This window comes from Nuphar pumila, chromosome 2, assembly GCF_984573655.1.
Source record: "Nuphar pumila chromosome 2, dmNupPumi1.hap1.1, whole genome shotgun sequence".
NCBI lineage: Eukaryota > Viridiplantae > Streptophyta > Magnoliopsida > Nymphaeales > Nymphaeaceae > Nuphar > Nuphar pumila.
Genome location: NC_143250.1, coordinates 124,998,912 through 125,025,478, shown reverse-complemented (window position 1 = coordinate 125,025,478; position 26,567 = coordinate 124,998,912). Strand labels below are relative to the sequence as shown.

The 26,567-nt window shown below is 39.9% G+C and overlaps 1 protein-coding gene across 1 annotated transcript in view; it reads right to left on the bottom strand.

Annotated features, from left to right (window-relative positions):
- The window catches only part of LOC149847014 (putative serine/threonine-protein kinase PBL3), a 55,897-nt gene that overhangs the window by 5,222 nt on the left and 24,108 nt on the right, over window positions 1–26,567 (bottom strand). The window contains exons 4-5 of the mRNA XM_089996751.1: window positions 17,356–17,492; window positions 17,129–17,252 (exon numbers count right to left, since the gene is read on the bottom strand). Coding sequence (XP_089852877.1) covers window positions 17,129–17,252; window positions 17,356–17,492 — 261 coding nt within the window. The remainder of the gene's footprint in view (window positions 1–17,128; window positions 17,253–17,355; window positions 17,493–26,567) is intronic.

Here is a 26,567-nt window from a genome sequence, read left to right as displayed (position 1 = left end):
ACCCTCTATCCTGGCGAGCCAGATCCACCGCCCCAGGTGGCTCTGGTCAGTCGACAGAAATAGGAAAAACAAAAAAGGGGGAGAGAGACAGAGAGCAATAGTCGCACGGCTGCTGCTGCTGCCGTCCAGGACCCTCTAGAAGAAAACAGAGGGCGGGGGAAAGCGGTGGAGGCACCCAACAACTAGGCAGCCTCCGGCCAGCAACCTATGGCAGTAGTTGTTGCCGCCCTCCATGGCCACCAGAAAGGGGGCGACGTCTGCCACCCGTCTCGGTCGGCCATACAGGGGCAATAGCAGTTGTACGTTGTTGTTGCTTTCTGTGAAACAAAGGAGGAAGAAGAAGGAACGGGGGATGAGGGAGCTCACCCGAGCTCCTCACGACGTCAGTGTTCTCGACGATGGTGGCACATGAAGTAGGGAGAAGAGGGAGGACAGGGTGCTCGGCACCCTCCCTCCTGGTGAGCTTTGCCGACAAAAAAAAGAGAGACAATAGAGGGTGGGCAGTTGTAGGGTAGCGGCATCGGGGCGATGTCGCTACTGCCGAAAAGGAGAGGGAGAGAGAGAGAGGGTTAAGGTACTTATAGTGAGAGAGGCAGCAGGAGGTGGTTATGGCGTGCAAAAGTCCCATCGAGGGGAGGTTGAGGCTCAGGTGAGCGCGTCGGGGAACAGCGTGGCTCAGGTGAGCGCGCCGAGGACCGGCGTGGCTCAGGTGAGCGCGCCGGGGACCGGCGTGGCTCAGTTAGAAGTCGGAGGGTGAGGCATTGGGGAAAAGAGAGTCGAGGAGAGGGGTGAGAGGTAGGAGGGGGTTTCGGCGAGGGGTGAGAGGTAGGAGGGGGTTTCGGCGAGGGGTGTTGGGTTACGCCGGCGGTGCGAGATATCCCGGCAAGAGAAAAGAGGCGGGGGGCTCAAGTGAGGGTGGGTCGGGTCAGGCTCCAGTGTGGGAGAAACAAGGAAAGCGTCAGGGGGGGGTTCTGGTTTTTTAAAAAGAAACCCCCCTTATTGGGGTTTAAATAGACTAAAGGGGGGGGGGGGGGTAACCACCCCAACTCATACCCCTTATAAAGTGCGGATTTTTTTTTTTAAAACAAGTGTGAAAACCATCCCAGAGACTCGGGGGCTTTACAGTTCCACTCACCATTGGATAAACATCCAACCACAAGGGATCTTATACTCATCTTTCATACCAAACTAAAATCAAACCAACTCTATTCATTCAAACGTAAAGAGTCTGAAACATAATTCACACAAGTGTATCATGCTTTAAAACTTTTTCTTTTCCATACACAAGTCTTTTTCAAAATCCGCTCGAATTGGGTCACACCGAGTACAACACAAAAGCACAATATGAACATGTGTTATGATTTACATTTTCTTTTTTTTTTCAACAACACTACTATCTGCCGGTAGTGTATGCTCAGGTATAGGATCCACATGAAATGATATAATTCTGCATCCTTGACCAGGGTGCAAATATATATAAAGATCATTTTCAGGTGGCTATTAGAACATTTATAATTTCACAAGTAACAGATTGGGTCACCAAAATTGCTGCAAAACATTGGTATAAGTCTGTCACAAAAGCACATTCTTGGGTCTGGCATGAAACGGTATTTCAAACCTGGATTCAACTGGCTACCAGGTTCGGATTTCATGTGTTTGGTATAGGGTTTGATAGTCATATCCCCTATGTTTTGTTCGTGACCTAATCCAATTATTTTGCCTGGGATCAGATATGTATGCGGGTGTGATCTCACACCATTGTTATCTATTTTTGGTACTAGACTTAGGCAACTTAAGCAACCGATTACAGTGGAGGAATTCACACAAATGACTTCAACTCAATGAAGAGAAAACATAACAGGCTCTTTCAAGATCACATTGGTATATATATATATATATATATATATATATATATATATATATATATATATATATATATATATATATATATTTTGTAGTCTGCAGGCACCTATCATTCAAAAGTATGGAGAAATTGATGGAGATGTAAATCATAGGATAAAGGTTGGGTGGATGAAATGGAAGAGTGCAACTGGAGTGTTGTGCGATCGTAGAATGCCATTGCGGTTGAAGGGAAAGTTTTATAGGACGACTATTAGGCCCGCGTTACTATATGATACGGAATGTTGGGCTGCCAAGAGACATCATATTCAAAAAATGAGTGTAGCTGAGATGCGTATGCTGAGATGGATGTGTGGAAATACAATAAAAGATAAGATTCAGAACGAGGAGATACGTAAGAAGGTAGGTGTTGCACCCATTGAAAATAAGATGAGAGAGAATCGTTTACGGTGGTTTGGACATATTCGACGAAGGCCTAATGATGCTCCAGTTAGAAGAATGGAGAAATGGGAAAATATATTAGTTAAAAGAGGTCAGGGTAGGCCTAGGAAGACATGGATGGAGGTGATAGGAAAGGATATGAATGCTTTGAACCTCACCGAGGACATGGCATTGGATAGAAATGAATGGAGGAGAAGGATTCATGTGGAAGACCCAGAATGATTTTCTTTGTTGGTTCATATCGCCGACCCCAATTGTTTTGGGATGAATGCGTAGTTATTGTTGTTGTTGTTGTTGTAGTCTGCAGGCACCTGGCCTAGCCGACCCAGTCGGCTCGGTCTGTACCTTGCTAAAGCCTAAAACCCACCCAACTCAAGCTGAAAAGGCCTATATGATTTTCACTGCTCATACTCCCTGTCCCTTCAGCAACAACAAATCCATAACTTCTTTTGCAACAACTCTTCACTTTCTCGGAACAACTGGCCTCTTGGGAAGGTGAGATGGCTAGACTTGGTCAAATGAGTCCGCTACAGAAACTGGCACTGATCCAGTCGCATATGCAGCAACACAGCCACTTGCATGTGGTTATGGTTTCAGCTCAGTAGACAAAAACCTCAGATGGTTGAAGAGAGAGGGACTTGATCTTTTCACTCACGCGGTAAGGTTGGCTGATGGTGATGACTGGGAAGACCTTTATTTATGCTCCACATTTCTTGTTAGGTATGTTTTTTGTCCCACATCCATGGGGTCGTTTTTCCAAATAAAGGTCGGTTACATTCATTTGTCTGTGTGTTTGTGTCAGCCAGTTATACGATTGGGATGAACTGTAAGATCCAGGCATAGGACGCTTCACATGCAGGACACTACCCCATGTGCACCTCTAAACTAACACAGATTGTCATTTGAATCCAAACCTGGATGCAGGTTCATGTGCTATAAGTGATTTTCCTTACCCATGTAAAACAAAAAGAAAGAGCAACAGTATACACTAGAATTACCTTCATCATTACATGGAAAATCCTCACCAATCCAGGGTAAGTCACTCAATTTTATTTTCATAAACTAGTAGTTTCAAAGGAGTCTAAACATGGTGGGTTGTCCAAGGAGTAACAAACATGAGATAAATAAAAGTGTAGCCACAGGATAACTCTTTAGGTTTCTACTTTTCTTACACATTGACCATGCTATCAAGGATCTCCATCATGCTACTGGACCACATAAAACGTATGAAGGTTCTTTGGATAATCAAGTTTTTTTTTCTTTCCTTTCGTTATGACAGTGTGCCAGCCCCAGCCGACCAGTGGGCTGGGACTGGACTGTTCCAGATTCAGTCCAGCCGACTGAATCGGTTGGAGCCAAATATATATGTATATATTTATATGTGTGTGTGTGTGTTATAATGTTTTCCACATCAACAGTGGTCCAGCACCAATCTGGACAGTTTTCTGGAACTGGACAGCAGACTGTCCTGTCCCAGCCAACTGTCCAGGCTGGGACTAGATAGTTGTCTGTCCTGTCTAGGACCAAAACCTCCATAAATTCAAAATTTTCACATTAACTTAATATACACATATTTTTATTTTCATAGATCTGGTTCCGTTTTAAGAACCACAGCCCCATGTCCACCTGTCCATAATTATACATATGTCCAGGGGACAGAACGGACAACATGGACAAGGGCTCAAATCTGGCCAGATCTGTCCAGATAAACCCGCTAAAAACATGGGACAAATCCGTCCAGACCTTACCAAAGTGTCCATACAAGGCAAAAACATATATATATATATATACATGTTTCTACATATATATTTATATATATATATTGGGGAAAACATAAAAACATGCAGAAAAAATCGTAGGAATATAAATCTCACATAATCTAACCTTCCTACATCAATTATCATGGATTAATCATTAAACCATGAAAGATCAAGATAGAATCTATGGTTCCTCATAAAAATATTGCCTAAAACTTATTTAGGCTCTTTTTCTCATACGAGACAAGAGAAAGACCCGTACCATGAATCCGAGATGAAGAAAACGATGGTAGATATTGAAAAACGTGGGTAAATGGTTGGAGATGACCCAAACTCCTCTTCTTCCTCCTTTTTCCTCTCTTTTCCTCACTTTATCTCTCCTCCTTTTTTCTTTCTCTTTCTCTTTTCTCTCTATTTTTTGTGGTCTTTTTATAGGCTCTATAGGGGAGGTCGCCCCTCCTTCTCCAACCCCATCTAAAATGGGCTGGAGAGAGAGCCTTCCTTTATTAAGACTCTCTCTCTCCTTTGTTTCCAAATTTTTTAAAACTCTCCAAGTTTGACTTTTCAAAACTTGGTTTAAAAAGTGACTCTAAGTCTCTCAACCTTCCTAGATGTTTCTAGAGATGGTTAAGGGCTCTTGCAAGAGTCCTAAACAAACATAAAAATATAAATTTGAAATTACATTAAATTAATTAATTATTTATTTAATATTAAATTATAAATAAATTTCTGGAAGTTTCCAAAAATTACCAAAATAATGTGGGAGTCTTATTAACATGATTAAACTCCAATTTAAAGGTTTTAGATGAATTTAAAGTTGGAAAAATCGTTGGGCATGGATTTAGATCTGGATCTGAATTCAAGATCCAAATCCATCTCTGAAATCCAAATGGCTTTTGAACTGGATCAAACCCAGATTAACATGGGTCTTGAATAGGGTCCAAATTCATATTAATTTGGATCATATCCCTCCGATCCGGTCTGATCCAAATACGGATCCGACCCGACAAACTGCTTAATTTTTAGAAAAACATGATTTTTGGCTCAACCGTAGCCCGAATAAAAATAAAATAAAATATTATTGTGCTCAGTATTCTGATACGCATCCAACGACATATAATATGAATATCAAATTCTGAATTTCACCCAAAAATAATCTGAATTTTGCTCGAATTTTGCTTGAATTTAAAGGTCGAAAATAAATTTTTTTCTCATATTTCGATTGGCTCATTTAAATTTAGTTGATGAGACCTGAGTCAAACCCAGACTCAAAAAAATCAATCTAAAATCGAGGTTCAAACGATTTTTCTCCCAGACTTGGCTAAATTTTCGAGAAATCTCAAATTTAACTAAGTGTGAAAATACGTGATATTACAGGGGGGGCGGGTTGTGACCCAGATCCAACTTGGATACAAGTTTTTTTTTTTTCAAAAACACAAGTCTTACAAAGAAAGAGAGAGATCTTGATGAAAATGTGTAACACCCCAAAATCCCGAACTTGTAACTTTTTAGGAAAAATTTGAAAGCTTTGTAATCAATCATTTTTTCAGAATTTAAAATGGCAGTTTAGCGAAAAATGACGCTTGAAATAATAAGTCAATGGACCTTGGGCACATTACAGGCGAACCTTTCTTTACACAATAGATTTGTATCTCCATATAAGCATTGAAACCACATAGATTTAAAACAAGATTTTTGATAATTTAAAGTTTATACAAAAAGAGAAAATTTCAAAAGAAACCCTTATACAAATTTATAAATGTGCTCAGGAACAAAACATCAAAGAAATAGTGGAATCTTGATATCATCACGTCATTGCACCATCGTCTGTCGTACCGACCTAATCATCACCTATACCCCATGAAACGGGTCCGACTTATAAAAATCTGGTAGGTGCAAAGATATCAAAATTCAGAACAAAACTAACATATATGTTGCTTCTTTCGTGATGTACAATTTAGAATAAACAAAATGAGCATAGTAATCTAGTTTCGATAATTACCTGTCATGAGGGTACGCACAAAAAAAAACATAGAAACAATAGAGACTGCCCAGGGGTTTGTTATTCCATATATTTTAATACCTCAGACAACTAGCTAAGTATGTTCCTAAGGGGACGTTTAATGACCGAGAGAGAATTTCCCAAAAGCCACTTGTTCAAGGGGATGCAACCATACTTCTGTAGAAGTCATTGGGACCTACCACCTAGAATAGTTTTTAGTAGCCCAATCCCGTAACTCTGATGACTGGGAACACCGAGTCATTACTACTCGAGGAGCGTAATTATTAACTTGTCCATCGGAGTTTTTGTACCATCCCATCCTCACTCTTGACGGAACCAAAGAAACAAATGGGTATGTCAAGTTCTATTTTAACTGACGACCCATTCTACATGCTCTGGTCTTTTAAACCAAATCGAGTATCTTGCCTATGAAGGCGATCAACACCATTTATGTGATTTTTCTTTAATCATTGTGCATTTTCATGCTACGAGGTTACCATAAACCTCTCATCCAATCATCGTAGTACTAACATGTCGTGCATGTTGGATAGCACCACTACGATGAGAGGGATATTGGTTTCTCAAAAAGAAACCCCAACATTATTTAGAAATTTCCAAAGTCCCATGCTTTAGGCCGAGAATATCCAAGTCATTTTGGATACCAAAATGAAGCACCGAACGTACGTACCACTTAGGGCTACGTAGTCGAAGTCTTTTCGTTACGCAGGTTTGAGGGAGAGACTTGGTTGTGAATAAGCAAACGTTAAATACTTATTTTTGCTTTTCGAGACAACGAATAATACAAGCTTTGAAATCTCGCATATGAAAACCTTTTAAAAATAGAGACTTGGCGAGGATACGCAAATATGTGTCTTTAACTGTATGCATAATTTGAAGTAGGCAGGAGTATGCATACATATATATATATATATAATACATATATAGTAAAGTGTAAGCATGTGCACATTGCAGTGCAGCGGCAAAGTAAATGATATAAAGCAAGGTCCGATATGCGAAACCACACATTGAGCTAAATAAATTGTCTAAGCGATGCATGATGTACGAAACCGTGCATCGACTAAATAAATTACGTAAGCAGTGGCCTGCGCACATAACAATGCGACAACAAAGTAAATGACATAATTTTAAATGGACAAGAACACACAAAACTGCGTCCTTAAGTTAAAAGCACACACACACACATATATATATACATATATATATATATATATATAAGTTAGAAGTATTTCGTCATTTGTCCTCGTATGCAACTTTTCCCTACCTTGGAGATGGTCGGACTCGTTGACGATTCCGAGCATAGTTTTTTAAAGGCTTCTGCCTTGGTAAGCATGTCGCGTCCGTTGTGCCGGTGTGGAGCGCTAAAAAGATTATGTTGCATGACAAAAAAGATGGTATTAAAAACTTATCGTGACAATGATTGCATCGCAGGGGTCAAACCCAAACCCAGTTCGAGCCGATTGGACCGAGTCGGGCTCGGTACAAGAGGTGGGTAGTAAAGCTCGACTGAGCCGGCTCGGTCTAAAAGCGAAGACCAAGCTAAGCTCGGTTCTTGCTGAGCTTAGCTCGGATGGCTACACGATCAATGGGAGGGGGTGGGCTCGGTGGTCATGCTGAGCCTGGTCTGGTCCCCATCTTACGACAGGAAGAGGGGCGGCACCCTCCTGCCGACAACAGAAAAGGGAAAGAGAGGGGCAGGAGGGCGGCGCCCTCCGACCGAAAACAAAAATGAGAGAGAGAGAGAGGTAGCGTACCTGAGGAGGTAAGACCTCTGTGCTCCGGCGAGAGGGAGGAGATGGGGGGAAAAGAGGCGAGAGGGAGAAAGATGAGGGGAAGAGAGAGAGCAGCGCCTCAGGCGATGCTCCGACGAGGTGCAGGGAAGGTCAGGGTTCGGGGTTCTCCAGTGATGGTCGGGAGGGAGGCTCAAGTGAGAAGAGGAGAGTCAGGGGGTTTCGGGTTGCGCCTTATGCAGAGAGGGGATCCCGTCGGGGGTCTCAGTGTTTTAAAAAGAAAAACTCCCTGCGGGGTGGGGTGGGGGTGGTTTAAATAGAACGCGGGTGGTGGTTGAAATACCTTTAGAACTGGACAAAAATACCCATACAACAGAAAGAATTACAACATGAATAATAAGAAAATACTAGGCTATTGGATCTGGATCCAGATCGAACACAAGATTCCCAACAATGCCAATGTGCTTTTGAGATATTTGTCGTGTCCTTAGCTCTTTGTGATAGTGTTGGATAAGGTTAACATTAACTTTGAAGTATTTCCCTACAAGCATCTCAGTGGTCTCCCCTAATAATTCTCATTCTATCTCCATTGTTTTGTATACAAACCCTAGGACTCTTCCAAACATCTAAAAGAACTTTTCTCCATCAGATAACATAGAGGTCTCAATGGGCTTGTATGGTCCATGGGGAAAAATTGCAGCCAATTGCCAGGTGGTTTTGAGTACAAAATAGGATCCAGAGTTCCAGGCAGGTTTGCTTGGTTACTTTCTTCCTTTCGCCCATATTTATTATATCCCATTATGTTTCTCATTTCAGCAAGATTGTAAAGCTTTATAAAAGAGAAAATATTGAAACCAATCCAAGAGTCAATCTGTCTGGAAATCTTGGAGAAACTCATCAACAAACAACAACAACTACGCCTTCATCCCAAAACAATTGGGGTCAGCGATATAAAACCAAAAAAGAAATTTATTTTGGGTCTTCCACAAGAATCCTTTTCCTCCAATCATTTCTATCCAATGCCATGTCCTCGGTGAGGTTCAAAGCATTCATATCCTTTCCTATCATCTCCATCCAAGTCTTCCTAGGCCTACCCCGACCTCTTTTAAATAATATATTTTTCCATTTCTCCAACCTTCTAACTGGAGCATCATTAGGCCTTCGCCGAATATGTCCAAACCACCGTAAACGATTCTCTCACATATTATTTTCAATGGGTGCAACACCAACCTTCTTACGTATCTCCTCGTTCCGAATCTTATCTTTTATTGTATTACCACACATCCATCTAAGCATCCGCATCTCAGCTACACTCATTTTTTGAATATGATGTCTCTTGGCAGCCCAACATTCCGTACCATATAGTAAAGCGGGTCTAATAGTCGTCCTATAAAACTTTCCCTTCAACCGCAATGGCATTCTACGATCGCACAACACTCCAGTTGCACTTTTCCATTTCATCCACCCAACCTTTATCCTATGATTTACATCTCCATCAATTTCTCCATACTTTTGAATGATGGATCCCAAATATTTGAAATAATCATTCACCGGTATTTCTTCCTCACCAAGCTTCACTACACTCCCATCACTACTTCGTTGCTTACTAAACCAACATTCCATATATTCAGTCTTACTCTTACTCAACTTAAAACCTCCAGCTTCCAATGTCTGTCTCCATAATTCTAACTTAGCATTAACCCCAACTCTAGACTCATCAATCAAAACAATATCATCAGCAAACAACATACACCACGATACATTTTCTTGAATTGATCTCGTAAGCTCATCCATCACTATCGCAAATAGGAAAGGGCTTAAAGCAGATCCTTAATGTAACCCAACCGTTATCGGAAAATTGGTTGTCACCCCTCCACAAGTGCGGACATTGGTTACTACTCCTTCATACATATCTTTAATTATACTAATGTACTTTAGGGAAACACCTTTCTTCATCATTGTCCACCAGAGAACGTCCCTAGGTACTCTATCGTATGCCTTCTTTAAATCAATAAAAACCATATGCAAATCTTTGTTCCTCTCTCTATATCTTTCAATAAGTTGTATAAGAAGATGTATAGCTTCCATAGTTGATCTTCCAGGTATAAAACCAAATTGATTCTCCGATATCATGACAACCTTCCTCAACCTAGACTCAATCACCCTCTCCCAAAATTTCATAGTATGACTCATGAGTTTTATACCACGATAATTTGTTTAATCTTGTATATCGCCCTTATTCTTATATAAAGGCACCAAAGTACTCTTCCTCCACTCATTAGGCATCTTATTTGTTCGCCAAATCAAGTTAAAAAGATTTGTCAACCATTCTAAACCTTTCTCTCCCAAGCATTTCCAAGCCTCGATAGGTATACCATCTGGGCCAACTGCCCTTCTTGATTTCATTTTCTTCAAAGCCTCTGCAATTTCTTTCTTTTGAATCTTGCGCAAGAAGTCACGATTTATCTCATGAAAAGGAATGGAGAAGTCTCCAAGATCTTGAGCATGACTATCATTAAATAGCTTATCAAAATAATCTTTCCATCTCTCCTTAATCTCCTCATCTTTGACTAAAACCCTTTGTGTTTCATCTTTGATACATCTAACCATTCCCAAATCCCTCGATTTCTTATCTCTCATCTTTGCAAGCCTATAAATATCCTTCTCGCCTTCTTTGGTATCCAACTTGTCATAAACCTCCTTATATACCTTAGCTCTCGCGTTTCGAACTACTTTTTTAGCTTCCTTCTTTGCTATTATATACTTCTCCAAATTCTCATTATCACGACTCTTACTAAGATTTCTATAACACTCTCTTTTAACCTTAATAGCTAATTTGACATCCTCGTTCCACCATGATGTATCCTTACCTAGTGGTGCACCGCCTTTAGACTCACCCAATACCTCCTTAGCCACTTTTCTCATGCCACCCGCTATCTTATTCCACATTGATTCTGAATCCTCCTCGAGACACCAATCAACTTTCTTAACTACCTGCTCTACAAACATTCCTTGTTTAGCTCCTTTCAGTGCCCACCACTTAATTCTAGGATCTATCCTATGTCTATCCCTTTTGCGGCATTGTCTAATTCTAAGATCTAAAATTAAGACTCTATGTTGTGTAGCTACACTTTCTCCCGGTATAACCTTACAATCGATGCAACAACCCCTATCTCTCTTTCTAAGTATGACTCGTATAAACCCCACTTTTAAATGTTACTAGGTGAGACTCCCTCTTCCTAAACCAAGTGTTTGCTAAGATCATATCATAGGACAAACAAAAATTTAAAATCCTTTCTCCACTTTCATTTCTTTCTCCTATACCATAGCCTCCATGGATACTCTCAAATCCATCTCTACTAATGCCTACATGTCCATTAAGGTCACCGCCGATGAAAAGCTTTTCTCCATAAGATATCCCTTGTACTACTCCATCTAAATCTTCCCAAAATTGATGCTTAATGGAATCATCTAAACCTACTTGAGGTGCATAAACACTAATAATATTAATAATATTCGTACCTAATACTAATTTAATAAGTAAAATTCTATCACACGGACCTCAACTACATGATCTATAAACTGACGACTCATAACAATCCCTACTCCATTCCTATTCCTATTTATTCCTGTATACCAAATCTTATATCCCCAAGGTTCTATCACTTTTGCTTTCTCATCTACCCATTTGGTCTCTTGTAGACATAAAACATCAATCTTTCTCCTACACATAACATCTACTAACTCTACCAACTTACCAGTTAAAGACCCTATGTTCCAAGTGGCTAACCTAATTTTATGGTCTTGGACTAACTTCTTTACCCCCACCCGTCCAACAAAGTGAGGGAACCCTTACCTATTTGACACCACACCCGGGCGCCGGTGTGACGCGTCGCTTCTGGGCGACTGTAACGCCCAAAAAATCCAGACTTGTAACTTTTTAGAAAAGTTTAGAAAGTTTTGAAATCATACAATAATCAGAGTTTAAATAATACTTCAGCGGAAAATGATATTTTTAAAACCACAAGTCAATGGATCTTGAGCACATTACAGCGTAAACTTTCCTTTTGTCAAATCCCGCACAACCATTGAAATCAAATGGTTTAGAAACAGAGTTTCAATAATTGAGAATTCGTTTGTTGAAACCAAGAAGAAGCTTACTAAAACAGTTTTATTAACTCACGGTTTAATAAAAGAGAAATTTTGAAACACACTTTATACCAAATTTACCAACATGTCCTCAGGAGCGAAACGTCAGGGAAAAAGCTCTATCTTGACCTCATCACGCCATCGTGTCATCGCAGACTGTATTACCTATCCAAAACCTGCCCATAAAATGGGTCAGTTTCACTAAAAACTGGTAGGTGCACAGACAGGACAATATTGAACATAATTAAGCAGAATAATTTAATATGTCAAGTAGATAGGCAATTATATAGCAATTTAATTTCAACAGATTCACAGAGCAACGACCATGAGCACAATGCTAAAATTATTATAAGCATTTTATTGGCACAAGTAGGCTAACTATTACAAGCAAAGCGCTGCACAAGAAAGTTAACTAGCAAAATACAATGCTTCATCAACTACACACACAATTCCATAAGTATTGAACCTGTTGTACACTATAACTTTCACACGTGCATGATTGAACACATTATGTGATCAGATTTAAATTATGTTTCGATATTAACTGGCCAAGCGGGTACGCACAAGGCACGACTCTAGAAACAGCCTAGACTGATCCGGGGGTTTATTATGCTATGTATTTTATGATAACCCGGATAGCTGACTGAGTCCGCACCTAAGGGGACGGTCGGTGACCAAGAGAGAAATCCCCAAAGCAGCATAAACAATGGATGCATCCCAATCATGGAGAACTACCACCTAGGATAATTATAGTAGTCTCATTCCCCTAACTCTGATGACTGGGGAAGCCGAGTCTTTTGCTCATAACTGCCATTAATGGCATGTCCATCAAAGTTTTGTACCTTCCTGTCCTCTCTCCTGACAGGAGTCAGCGATTCGAATGAGTACATCAGGGGTAGTTAACTGAAGACCCATTCTACATACTCTGGTCTTTCGACCCACTCGAATATCTTGCCGGTGAAGGCGAACACATCACTTATTTAGGTGATCACAACATTTTGTTATTTGCACTCATCGAGGTTGCCACAACCTACTCATCCAATCATCGCAACGTAAGAAGACGTACTTGTCAAAAAGTACGGCCGTACATGTCATAAGTACGACTACGATGAAAGGGATATGGTTTCACAAAAGAAACCCCAACAGATATTATCTGCAAAAGAATTAATACAACACAGCCTGGCAAGATAAGTCTTGAATTCACTTCAACAACATTTTTCATATTTCAATGATACAAGGTCATCTCGGATCTCTCGTCCGATCAACAAAGTACTTAACATGTTATGCATGTCTAAAAGTACGCTATACTGAACAAGGAAGGTGTGTGGGCTTCTCAAAAGGAACACCCAACACACAACTTCATAACGATCCAAAGAATATAAGAGTGCTCATTTGGCACGATTCATCCTTAAAAGCCATAATGCCACATTAAGTCATTCACGCAAGGCACAACACTATCAATCTTACATCCAAAATTTATCTTAGTATCGACATGTGACACTAGATTGATAAATACAGAATGGGTCCTTCAACAGAACCCCACTCATTCATATGCTTATACCCCTGATCGGGGTTATTCGAATTGGGTCGCAACTCGAATCAGGGTTATAAAATATTTCACCCAAGTGTGCGGACTTGGGAGGACTCAAATGCAACTTCGACATCCTGCGAGGATTAAAACTTAACTTTGCAAGAGTTGTGCCATTTGAAGAGCACTGGGTTCGCAGGAGGAAACCCTCATTTAAAGAACTGCAATGCGCAAGTACAACTTCTAGTGTTTTGAAAACAACTGAATCAGGATAGGCACAAGACTTCATTTATGTAAGTACATATTTACTATAAGTGTGAGCATATGCAGGTTATAACATGACGACAAGCAACTCTCGACTTGCGATGCCGCACATCAAGCGAAAAACACATAAGTAACACACGAGGTGCCAAACCATACTTTGACCACTTAGACAGGCAAACACATAAGGTCATGAGTAATACACGAGACACAAAGTCGTACCTCACTCAAAGGAAACGTGCAGGCAAAAATGGATGCAAGCAAACAAGGGCATATGTATTTCAAGAAATACGAAACCACACCTCAACTCGTAATCAACTTATGCAAAATAATGATCGAAGAATGAAATTGTACATCGACCCATAGGAACGAACAGGCAAGCATATATGCAAGCAATTAAGGGCATAAGAATGGCAAAAAGTACGAAACCACCTTCAATCACATAAGCAAATACGCAATTTAATACTCAAAGAGTAAAATCATACATCGACTCATAAATATGCAGACAAGAAAATATGCAACGCAGAAGCAATATAAATCTAAGCATATCTAGCATGGGCATCCTAATTATTTCAACTTAAATACGTTCATCAATTGCCCTTTTGTGCGACTTTACCCTACCTTGGGATGTCGTGCAGCTGCGTACGCCTACGCGTGAGGATAATACGAGGGTTGAGCCGCGGAGCACGATCGAGACCTGTTGCGTAAATCTGCAAGAGTGCGAAACATTTAATTAAGCTAATCTAATTAATGGTGCGACGAGGACATGGGTAGGTTTAGGCGACAGGGACGAGCCACTGCCGAAAACAGCAAGGCGGCAGGGGCCCTCGGCTCCTTCCGACAGAACAATAAAATAGCAGGGGCTTCGGCCCCTGCCTGACGAGGAAGCGAAGGGCAGGGGCCTCTACCCCTGCCAAACAAGGTCACGCATGGCAGGGGCATCGGCCCCTACCTGACAAAACAGCTGCCAGGGGCCTCGACCCCTGCCTCACGAAGGTAACAAGTGGCAGGGACACTGGTCCCTGCGTGCCAGCTCAGAATGGCAGGGGTTTCGGCCCTTGCCAGACAGAATAATGAAGGGCAGGGGTATCGGCCCCTACCCCGCAGAACAGAGAAAGGTAGGGGCCTCGCCCCCCTTGCCTGAAGAACAAGATATGGCAGGGGCCTTGGCCCCTGCCTGACAAAAATAGGGAATGGCAGGGGCCCCAGTCCCTGCCTGACGAATCAAGGGACAGCAAGGGCCTCGGTCCCTGCCTGCAGAACCAACAAATGGCAGGGGCCTCGACCCCTGCCTGACAAATCCACGGAGCCGCAGGGGGTGACAAGCCCCCTGCGTGCCGAGAAACAAGAGGCAGCAGGGGGGATATCCCCTGCCCTCTCAGAAGCCAAGAGGCGGCAGGGGGTGAGCCCCTGCCAGCCCAGCAAAACAAAAGGGCGACAGGGGCATCGCCCCTGCCAGCCGGAAAAACAGGAAATGGCAGGGGCATTGCCCCTGCCCACCGGAGATTGAGAGGCGGCAGAGGGGCTAACCCCTGCCAGAGAGAGAGCTCGGAACGAGGGTGACAGGGGGCAACCGACCTCCCGTCGGTTTCCCTATCACCCACAGGGGTGAGGAGGTGTTGCAGGGGGCATTGGCCCCCTGCCGGCACGCCGGCGAACCCCCACATGAGAGAAGGGGACGACAGGGGCCCTGTAGGCCCCCTGTCGGGCTTCCAATGGGCAAGGAGGGAGGTGGGAGGGCGCAGCAGAGGTCGTGCGCCGCCTGTCGGCGTCCTGGTGAGGTGACAGAGAGAGATGGGAGGGGGAGGAGGAGAAGGTGGAGGCTGCATACCTGGAAGGAGAGGAGGCGAGGTGGCTGGCGGTCGGCGGCGTGCGCAGGGAAGGAGGAGGCGTCGATCGGGGTTGCCGGCGAGGTTGTCGCCTGCAGGGAACGAGAAGGGGGGCGGGGCATCGATCCTCCCCTCCCGCAATGCTCTTAAAGAGCTCGGGGAGGGGCGACAAAAGGGGAAACCCCGATGGGTTTCCCTTATCGGGTTGAATGCACGGAGGGGGGCGCGGCGCACAGGAGAAGACCTCCTCTGTCGGGTTTTAAAACCCTAACGGCGATGGGCTCGGGTCGGGTCCGGACCCGACCCGGCTCGGGTCCGATATTTTTTTTTTTTGCGGGTTTTACAGCGACGACCTAGCAACCCTTGCCCATTTATCACTGCCTCCGGGCCTAGAGAGTACAACGCGTCGCTCAGTAGGGAACGCCCCAACGAAATTCTCATATTGGTTCATTTTCATAGGGTATGACTAAGTTTTTATGCTGGCTGTCACAGGCCTACCACAACCCTCCTCCTTTATCCGGGCTTGGGATCGGGCTTGGGATCGGCAGTGTATAACTACACAGGCGGAGTTCTTGGAGAAACTCATATTTCAGATAATTGAAACAATAGTTTTTCTTTCCTTGGGATCCAATGAACCCTAAAGACTTCACCTATTCTTGCACATAAAATAAGATATTTGGGCTGAATCTTGTGCTGAAAATTAGTTCAATGTCATGGACTAATGTGGCACCACAGCAGTGAAGAGATTGGGTTTTTTCACTTTTTCTTGGGCCTAGCATCATTTATGCAAATCAATGTTGGCATATCACAGCACTGGATCAATGACCATGAATTAAGTTTGGGTTGTGTGCAGCAATGCCAGCAAATCATTTTTCATAGGTGATCTGTCCATACCAGACTGTGAGGCAAAATAAATTTATGCTGCACTATTGATTGTATTTTCCCCTGCCCAAAATTTAATGCAGTTAGCACTTTTTCTAGCTGATTTACTTTCTCATCCACCAGCAACCAAACAAATTGATCTACAAAGAATCAACCAAAAAAGAAAAAATCACTCCCCTTCTATTGGTGAGAACTGTAGTCATCCAGTTCTTGGTGTATTGGTACTTGGATCCATCAGGATATTTAATTTTTCACTTGTGCAGTGGAGTTATTAATGATTTATTCATGTTCTTGGTACAGCAACTGGTAGTTCATATTAGTGTTGCAGTAGACTCTATTACTGTACCATCCTCGGCTTCAAGGTTGTTTCTCTTCCTAGATTGAACAGGGGTCTCCAGGATTAGCTCAGCTCCATTTCATACCCAATCAAGGACATACCGACATAGTCTGGTGTCAATGCCATTCTTCAGCACATTATAAACCCTACTATTTTATCAAAATGCATTGTGCTTTGCTCTTCCTAGAGACTTAAATTTGCTATCATTCTCCATGTAATTCATTAATGTCAGCAAACTTTGATTTTTGACCCCAGAAAAGCAAAGAAAACTGCAAGAATGCAAAACAAATACAGGAAAAAGTAGTATGTGATAAATGCACAGATAGAAACTGACCTGTGGCAACATATTCAGGAGCAGCATAACCATGAGTACCCATAACTTGTGTGGAGACGTGCGTCTTGTCACCAGTAGGACCATCTTTTGCCAAGCCAAAATCAGAAAGCTTTGCATTAAAATTCTGCACAAAACAATAAAGTTAATAATATGGTTATAGCATAAGGATATATTTTGCAATGGAAAAGAAAAACATAGTTACGGTTCATGTTTTTTCTTCAGCATACAGCATCAAGAAGAACATTAGAAGCTTTAAAGTCACGGTAGATGACATGTGTCTCAGCATTGTGCAAGAAGGTCAGGCCCCTGGCAGCACCAATGGCAACTTTCATCCTTATTGCCCAAGACAGTGGCTGAGCACCTCCTGCAAAAATCATTTTGCGATCTTTCAGTTCTGAACATTAGAAATGTCATTACAATTAGGCCATTGATGCTCAGCAATTTAAATATAATAAGAGTTTGAATAACTTACGTGCAAAAGAGATTGAAAAGGCACCACTACAGACAGAAAAGAAGAAACAGAATTGACTGGAAATGCATATCTTCATTCATCACATATATTAACAGAATGTATGAGTCTGTAAAGGAGAAATAATTCTTACTTCTCTTATCTTAGATCTCATCAATTTATGCACAACAATTGCAATCAACTTTAGTATCAGTAAGTTATGGTATTCCAATAAGCATGTCATCTGAGGAAAGAAACTTTGAATTAATTCTATAGAAGAATTAACATAGAGAGACACAAACCCATGCAAGACTACATGGTGGATTAGATTTTTTGATGACCTATATTGTTTCATTTTCTTCTACTTCTTTTCCCTAGCAGGATCGACTGTAAACTCTATTCTCCATTACTATCTCTTCGCTCCTCAAAGACTCCACAAGATGTATAAGATTGACAACATCAAGAACAAATCATATATTCAATGGAGCAACCAAAGAAAGAACAAGCTTCTGAAAAAAAGTGATTCCTAAATTACGACTAGAAAACTTCTGTAGGAAGTGAACTATGGGGACATACCACACACACACATACATACATACATGCATATATACAGACATAAATACATATATGTGTGTGTAACAATTCTAAATCATTATAATTAAAAACATCAAATAATAAAATTAAGTTGAACTTGAAATGTAATGTAATTGATGAAAAGTTTTAAAAGAAAAAAATGTCAAGTTAATAGAAAATAAGTAATCAAAATCATAAAAGGAAATGGGTAAGGTTAATGACAATGTTGATTGTGCCCGACACTTGTTTGACATGTCCATATGTGTGCGTGTAACAATTCCAAATCACTATAATTAAAAATGTCAAAAAATAAAACTAAGTTGAACTTGAAGTGTAATGTAATTGATGAAATCTTTTAAAAGAAATGGGCCTTAATTGTAATCATTGCGCAGATATAAATAGAGGTTGCCATAAAGATAAAGAGGTACACCATAGCTAACTACTTTTGTTTCCAAGAATAGGAGAGAGAGAGAGAGAGAGAGAGATTAACTTAAGACCCTTGTAAGTTCTTATGCAGCAGGTGTAATATGTGATAAATGAACATTATATATAATAAAAAATGGCATTTATATCATTTAAGAAATAAGGGGAGACAGTCAACTTTAGTACTTTTAAAAACAAGCTATATGAAATACATAAAAATACATAAGACACAAAATGTGGCGTAGGGCACTCTATTACTAAATGCAATATATGCTTTGGTGTGCCACTTATGGGCAAGAGAACACTTAGAGAATATGACCATTTATGGGTCAACACATGAAAACACAAGAATAAGCCACTAAGGGCTGAAAATCACACATAAAACACAAAACTTTTATTGGGAAATAATCCCTTGAAGAAGGGATACAAATAAGAGGGGGCTGACCCCATTATATACAAGCGAGAACTCCTAAAGAGCCATTGGGACCTACCCAACTTCTAGAATTCTAGCCATTGGGTAGGGTCCAACGACTCTTTATTAATTCCCAAAAATCCCATGAAGGCTGGGAATTATTACATAAAAAATAATAAAATAAAAACAGAAAAAATATATAATACTTATTTCTGCTATACATGGAAAAAGACCGAAATACCCCTGAACTACGAATGTACATAAATGTACATATATATATATATATATATATATATATATATATATATATATATATACTTAACACTCTTCCTCAAACTTACGGTGGGATCACCAAAAGTTTGTCCAATAGGAAATGAAATCTTGGGAAAGGCAAGGCTTTTGTAAATAAGTCTGCAAGTTGATACTCCGAAGTCAGATACAGCAGTGAAATAGTCTTCTTCAAAAATTCTTCACGAACATAATGATAGTCCATCTCAATATGTTTAGTGCCCTCATAAAAAATATGATTTTCAAAAATATAGATAGCACTTTTGTTATCACAGCATAGTCTTGATGGCTCTGTCATGGTTACTCTCATATCCTTGAGAAGATGCCGCAACTATACAATTTCAGTCATAGTGGTTGTCATGGCTCTATATTCAACTTTTGTGGAGGATAGAGATACTTTCTGTTGTTTTTTGCATTTCCATGACACAAGAGAATCTCCTACAAAACATAGAAACCAATAGTTGAGGGTCTGACATTTGGATCTCCTCCCCAATCAGAGTCAGAATAAGCTATTAAATTAAGTGGAGAAAACGAAGATAAAAATAATCCTTTACAAGCAGAGTTTTTTAAATATCTAATAATACACATCACAACACTCATGTGCACAAAGGTAGGAGAGTGATTAAATTGGCTGGTTGCATGCGTTATGCCTGGTTTGGTGATAGTCAAGTACATCAATGCTCCAATCATCTGCCGATATGGAGTAGGATCTTCTAGAGGTTCTCCATCATCAATTTTCATCTTTGCATTTATCACTTCAGGAGTGTCTACTCTTTTGTCACCAGTAATTTCAGACCTGTCAATAATTTCTGTTGCAAATTTGGATTGAGACACCAACAACCCTCTAAGAGAATATGAAACCTCAATCCCTAAGAAGAATATGAGAAAACCAAGGTTAGTCATTGCAAAACTTTGCTAAAAAATAAATTTAACTTGATCTACTCCCTATTTATCTGCTCCAGTAATAATCATATCATCAACATAAAATAGCAAAATAACAATACCTGCAGCGGAATTCTTAACAAACAAAGCAGTGTCAGTATAACAAGAAGTATATCCAAGTTTAATCATAACAAAACTAAAACTATCATACCAAGCTCTAGGAGCTTCTTTAAGGTCATACAATGCTTTTCTATGTCGTAAAACTTTTTTCTTATAAACATTATATCCAGGGGGTGAATCCATATATACTTCTTCTTTTAAATCACCATTTAAAGATACATTTTTAACATCCATTTGATAGATTGGCCACTTCATAACAGAGGTTATGGTTGTAACGCCCCAAAATCCTAAACTTGTAAACTTTTTAGGAAAAATTTGAAGCTTTGTAATTAATCATTTTTCAAAGTTTAAAATGGTAGTTCAGTGAAAAACAGTGTTTGAAAGAACAAGTCAACAGACCTTGGGCGTATTACAAGCGAACTTTCCTTTACAGAATGGATTTGTATCTCCATATAATCATTGAAACCACATATTCAAAACAAGGTTTTTGATAATTAATGTTTACATAAAAAGAGGAATTTCAAAAAAAACCCTTATACAAAATTACAAAACATGCTCAGAAGCGAAACAACAAAGAAAGAGTGGGATCTTGATATCATCACGTCATTGAGCCATCGCCTGCCGCATCAACCTAATCATCATCTATATCCCTTAAAATAAGTCAAACTTATGAAAGCCTGGTAGGTGCATAGTGTAATGAAGTGCCAAATAAAAAGGGGCAAAGTCTTCAAGCGAAAGCACGGAAGCACGCACATACACAACAGGCCACAAAGGGGCAAAATAAACCACAAAAGTGGTCAAGCACAAAAAGAGGTAAAAAATATTCTTCACTTCATAGAATGCTTCACAAGAAGCTTAAGAAATACATGGGGCTGTGCCCCTTATTTATACACAGCAAGGGACCCAAGAAGGGGCTCCCATAGAGTCGTTGGAGCCCCTCCAACGGTCATATTTATGACCGTTGGAGGGGTCCAACGACTCTATGTGGACCCCTCTCAAATGTTAAAAAAAGAAAAAGTAAAAAGTAAAAAAGGAAAAAGAATAAAGGAAAAAGAAAGAAAAGAAAAGTATAGGTGAAATGACAGAAATACCCCTGTGGGGTTTTACAAAATAAATATATATATATATTTATATATATATAGATAGACACGTAGACATATATATATATCATATATATGTATATGTGTCGTAATCTATATATATATATATATATATATATATATATCATATTTTAACACCCCCCCTCAAACACATGGTGAAATCACCGAGAGTTTGCTAAGGAGGAAGTAGAAGCGAGGCGAAGGCAAGGCTTTGGTGAAGAAGTCTGCCAACTGATATTTGGTAGGAACATATGGGAGTTGAATGGTGCCGCGTAGGAACTCATCTCGAACATAATAACAGTCCATCTCAATATGCTTCATTCGTTCATGAAAAGTGTGATTGCTAGCAATATAGATGGAGCTCTTGTTGTCACAACACAGCTTTGAAGGAGTGGAGAATGAGACACCCATATCTTTAAGTAAGCTTCTTAACCATATAATCTCAGTTGTGGTAGTGGCCATCGCACGATATTCTGCTTCGGTAGACGAGAGAGAAACTTTACGCTGCTTCTTACACCTCCAGGAGATAAGCGACTCCCCAAGAAACACACAATAACCTGTGGTAGAAATACGATCATCGGGGTTACCCCCCCAATCAGAGTCAGTATACGCAAGTAAAGTAAGAGGTGAAGAAGAGGAGAAGAATACTCCCTTAGTTATGAAATTTTTTAAGTATCTGATAATCCTCATTACTGCTGCCATGTGAGTAGTGGTAGGAGCAGTCTGAAATTGGCTTGCACTATGAACTGCATGTGAAATGTTAGGCCTGGTGATAGATAAATATGTTAAGGATCCAATTAATTGACGATAAGGCGTGGGGTCTGCTAAAGGAGTGCCATCATTGGCTCTCATCTTGGCATTGATTACTTCTGGAGTCTCTACCCTTTTGTCATTTGTCAACCCAGACTTAGCAATAATGTCAGAGGCAATCTTCATTTGAGATAGGACATACCCCTTGGGGGAGTATGCAACTTCAATTCCTAAGAAATACCTTAGAAAACCCAGATCAGACATATCAAAATTTTTCTTGAGAATATTTTTAATAAGATCAATACCTTTCTTATCATTACCTGTGATAATCATGTCATCAACATATAATAACAAAATTGTTATGTATTCATTAGAAGATTTAACAAACAAAGCAGTATCTGTGTAACATAAGGAGAAACCATTATCAAGAACTACTTTGCTAAAAAAATCATACCAAGCTTTAGGTGCTTGTTTTAAACCATAGAGAGCTTTATTTAATTTTAGAATATTACCTTTCCCAATTTCAAGACCCGGCGGAGGGTCCATAAGGACTTCTTCACACAGAGTTCCATTTAAAAACGCATTTTTAACATCAAGTTGATATATTGGCCATTGTTTGATGGATACTAAAGCAATTAGGGTTCGTACACTAGTCATTATGGCTAGAGGAGCAAAGGTTTCTTCATAATCAATCCCATATTCTTGGGCGTAGCCTTTTGCAACCAAACGAGCTTTGTATCGTTCAAGAGACCCATCACATTTGGTTTTGACCTTATATACCCATCTACACCCAATTGCTTTTTTTCCTAAAGGTTGAGGAATAATGCTCCAGGTTTGGGCCTTGTTAAGAGCCTCTAATTCGATTTTCATAGCTTCAATCCAATGTGGGTGATCTTTAGCTTCCTTGAATGAGGTAGGTTCATGATACGAATGTATTAACATGAGACAGGCCCTATAATTTGGCGAAAAAGATTCATTAGACAAATTTTTGTGGTGGCCTACTAGTACGAGAAGATCTCCTAGGTGGATTGTTATCAATAGATTCTTCTAAAGAGAAGTCTTGAGAGTATCTGTCAATGGCAGGTTGATGTTCATTTCCTATCCGCCGGGTATATACATTTATATCATTAAGGTTTTCATTTTGGGAAGTATTCTCATGTTGTGGTATATCATTATAATGTAAAATTCCATCACAACTAGTATCACAAGTGATTGCCTCAGGAGACTCAATCCTAGGAGCTAAGTCGAATAGAAAAGAATAATCGATGTCTTCCTTAGATGTGTGGATATCGAAACCATTTTGATCTTCAATAAAGTTTACATTTCTCGACACATATAATTTATTGTTTCGAATATCATAGCATCTATAGCCTTTTTTATTCTCACCATAGCCAATGAACACACATTCAATAGCTTTAGGTGACAACTTATCTTGTCCTAGACTAAGTACAAAACATTTGCATCCAAAGATTCTTAGTCTATTAAAATCAGGAGTGATTTTAAAAAGTTTTTCAAAGGGCGAAACATTTTTTAAAGAAGAGGAGGGCATACGATTTACAAGATATGTTGCGGTAAGAAGAGCTTCGGCCCAAAAGTTTTTAGGAACATTTTTAGACACAAGAAGAGTTCTTGTGGTTTCGATTAAATGTCTATGTTTTCTTTCCGCAAGACCATTTTGTTGCGAAGTTTTAGGACAAAATCGTTGGTGCAAAATTCCATTTGTTTTAAAATAATTTTGAAAATCTTTAGACATGTACTCTCCTCCTGAGTCGGACCTAAAAATGGCTATATTGTGTTGGAATTGATTTTGAACAAGAGCATGAAACTCTTTAAAATTAATGAAGACATCGGATTTATTTTTGATAATGTAAACTCATGTGTATCTAGTAAAATCATCAATAAAAGAAACATAGTAAGAGAAGCCCCCCTTGGACATAACGGGTGCCGGTCCCCATACATCGAAATGCACAAGTTCAAAAGGCCTTTTTGACACAAAATTGCTATGAGAATATGGAAGAGAGTGAATTTTCCCAAGAATACAATCATTGCATGTAAATGTATTTGTATTACAAAATTTTTCCAAAAACGGAAAAAGGTACAACTTGGAAATACTAGGGTGTCCAAGTCTCTTATGCCAAGTCTCAATATCTTTGGATTGAACGTGATTACAAAATGATTTGGATGGCAAAGACAAAAAATCCATATAGTAAAGGTCCCCTCTTCTATGGCCTTGCCCAATCCGCTTCCCGGACCGAAGATCCTGCACATAGCAATGGGTTGGTGAAAACGAGACATTACATTCAAAATCGGTAATTTGAGAGATGGAAAAAAGATTAAAATTAAGTTTTGGAATAATTCGAATTTTGGGAACAAAAAATTCTTTGTTTTGGTCATAAGTTTTCTCAAGGTTTCCAATACCTTAACATTTAAAGATGTTCCATCGGCGGTGGATACATATGATTTAAATTTATTGAGACTTGGTTTTGATAAAAGTGATGCATTTGGAGTCATATGGAAAGAGGCACCCGAGTCAAGAATCCAAGAGGTCATACCTGGAAAAGAGGAGATGGCGGCACCAGAAGTGGAAGGTGAGGAGGAGGATGTAGAGGCGCTCATCTTTATAAATTGTTGAAGAGTTTCGGTTAAATGAGCAATGGACTCCTTTATGTCACCATCCTTTTTTGAATCTTCATTGATGATTGGAGGAGTTTCCCCCACGGAAGCCACCTTCTTCTTGAATCTAGGGCAATCGGGACGAATATGGCCCAGTTCATTACAATTATGACAAATGATTTTTCTTCCTCCACCACCATTATTCTTCCAAAAATGTGGTGGTTTATATGTTCTTACATTGTTGCCGGGTCTAGACACGGCATGCACTTCATCAACATCTCTTTTCAAAGCCAACCGGGTTTCTTCTTGACATAAATCGGCCAAAATATCACTTAGAGGGGTAGAGGCCCTATGAAGTAGAGATCCTCTAAGTTGTTCAAATTCGGGACGAAGCCCATGAATAAATTGAAAAAACCTCTCTTTTTCCATTTGCTCTTGTCTCATAGCAATAGCACTTCCTTCCCATTGTGGTTCGAGAAGGACAAGTTCATCCCACAAAGAGGATAGGGCACTATAGTAGTCCCTAATGCTCATATCACCTTGCTTGGTAGCCCTTACCTTTTCTTGTAGAAAAAAATGCCTAGCAAGGTCTCTTTGGGTGTACATGCCTTTCATAAAAAACCATGCTTCATTAGCCTTTTTGAATTTTGCAAGGTTTGCACAAATCTTCAATTCGACATTATTCATGAACCATGCTAAAATTTTAGCATGTTCACTTTCCCAATCTTCCATTTTAGAAGAAAAATCAAGAATAGCTTTTTTCTTTTCTTCTTCATTCAAAGCTTTTTCCTCATTTCCTTCAAATTTAGTTAACTTCAATTGTGGTTCCGGAATGGTTCCACATACATAACCCCAAAGCTTTTTACCTTTGAGATTATTCTCCATAGCGGCGGCCCACATGCGGTAATTGGTCTCATCCAATTTGAATGATAGATCGATTTTTGCATCTTTGTTGGCCATTTAGAAAAACAAATTAATAAGACAAGAGAGAGGAGAGGTATTACTTGTCAAGGTAGAATCCGATGAAGCCTTCTTAACCAAGTCTCTGATACCATGTAATGAAGTGCCAAATGAAAAGGGGCAAAGTTTTCAAGCGAAAGCACGCACATACACAAGAGGCCACAAAGGGGCAAAATAAACCACAAAAGTGGTCAAGCACAAAAAGAGGTAAAAAATATTCTTCACTTCATAGAATGCTTCACAAGAAGCTTAAGAAATACATGGGGCTGTGCTCCTTATTTATACACAGCAAGGGACCCAAGGAGGGGCTCCCATAGAGTCGTTGGAGCCCCTCCAACGGTCATATTTATGACCGTTGGAGGGGTCCAACGACTCTATGTGGACCCCTCTCAAATGTTAAAAAAAGAAAAAGTAAAAAGTAAAAAAGGAAAAAGAATAAAGGAAAAAGAAAGAAAAGAAAAAGCATATCAAGGATATGCGTGTACAGGTGAAATGACAAAAATACCCCTGTGGGGTTTTACAAAATAAATATATATATTTATATATATAGATAGACACGTAGACATATATATATCATATATATGTATATGTGTCGTAATCTATATATATAGATATATATAAATATACATTATATTTTAACACATAGATATCAAAAATCAAAATAAGACTAACATATGTGTTGTTCCTTTCGCGATGTGCAGTTTCAAAATAAGTAAAATAAGCATGGTAATCTTGTTTCAATAATTAACTGACCTGAAGGTATACACAGGATAAACGTAGAAACAACTAAGACTGTCCGGGGGTTTGTTATTTTATGTATTTTGATACCCCGGACAACTAGCTGAGTCCGCTCCTAAGGGGACGACCAAA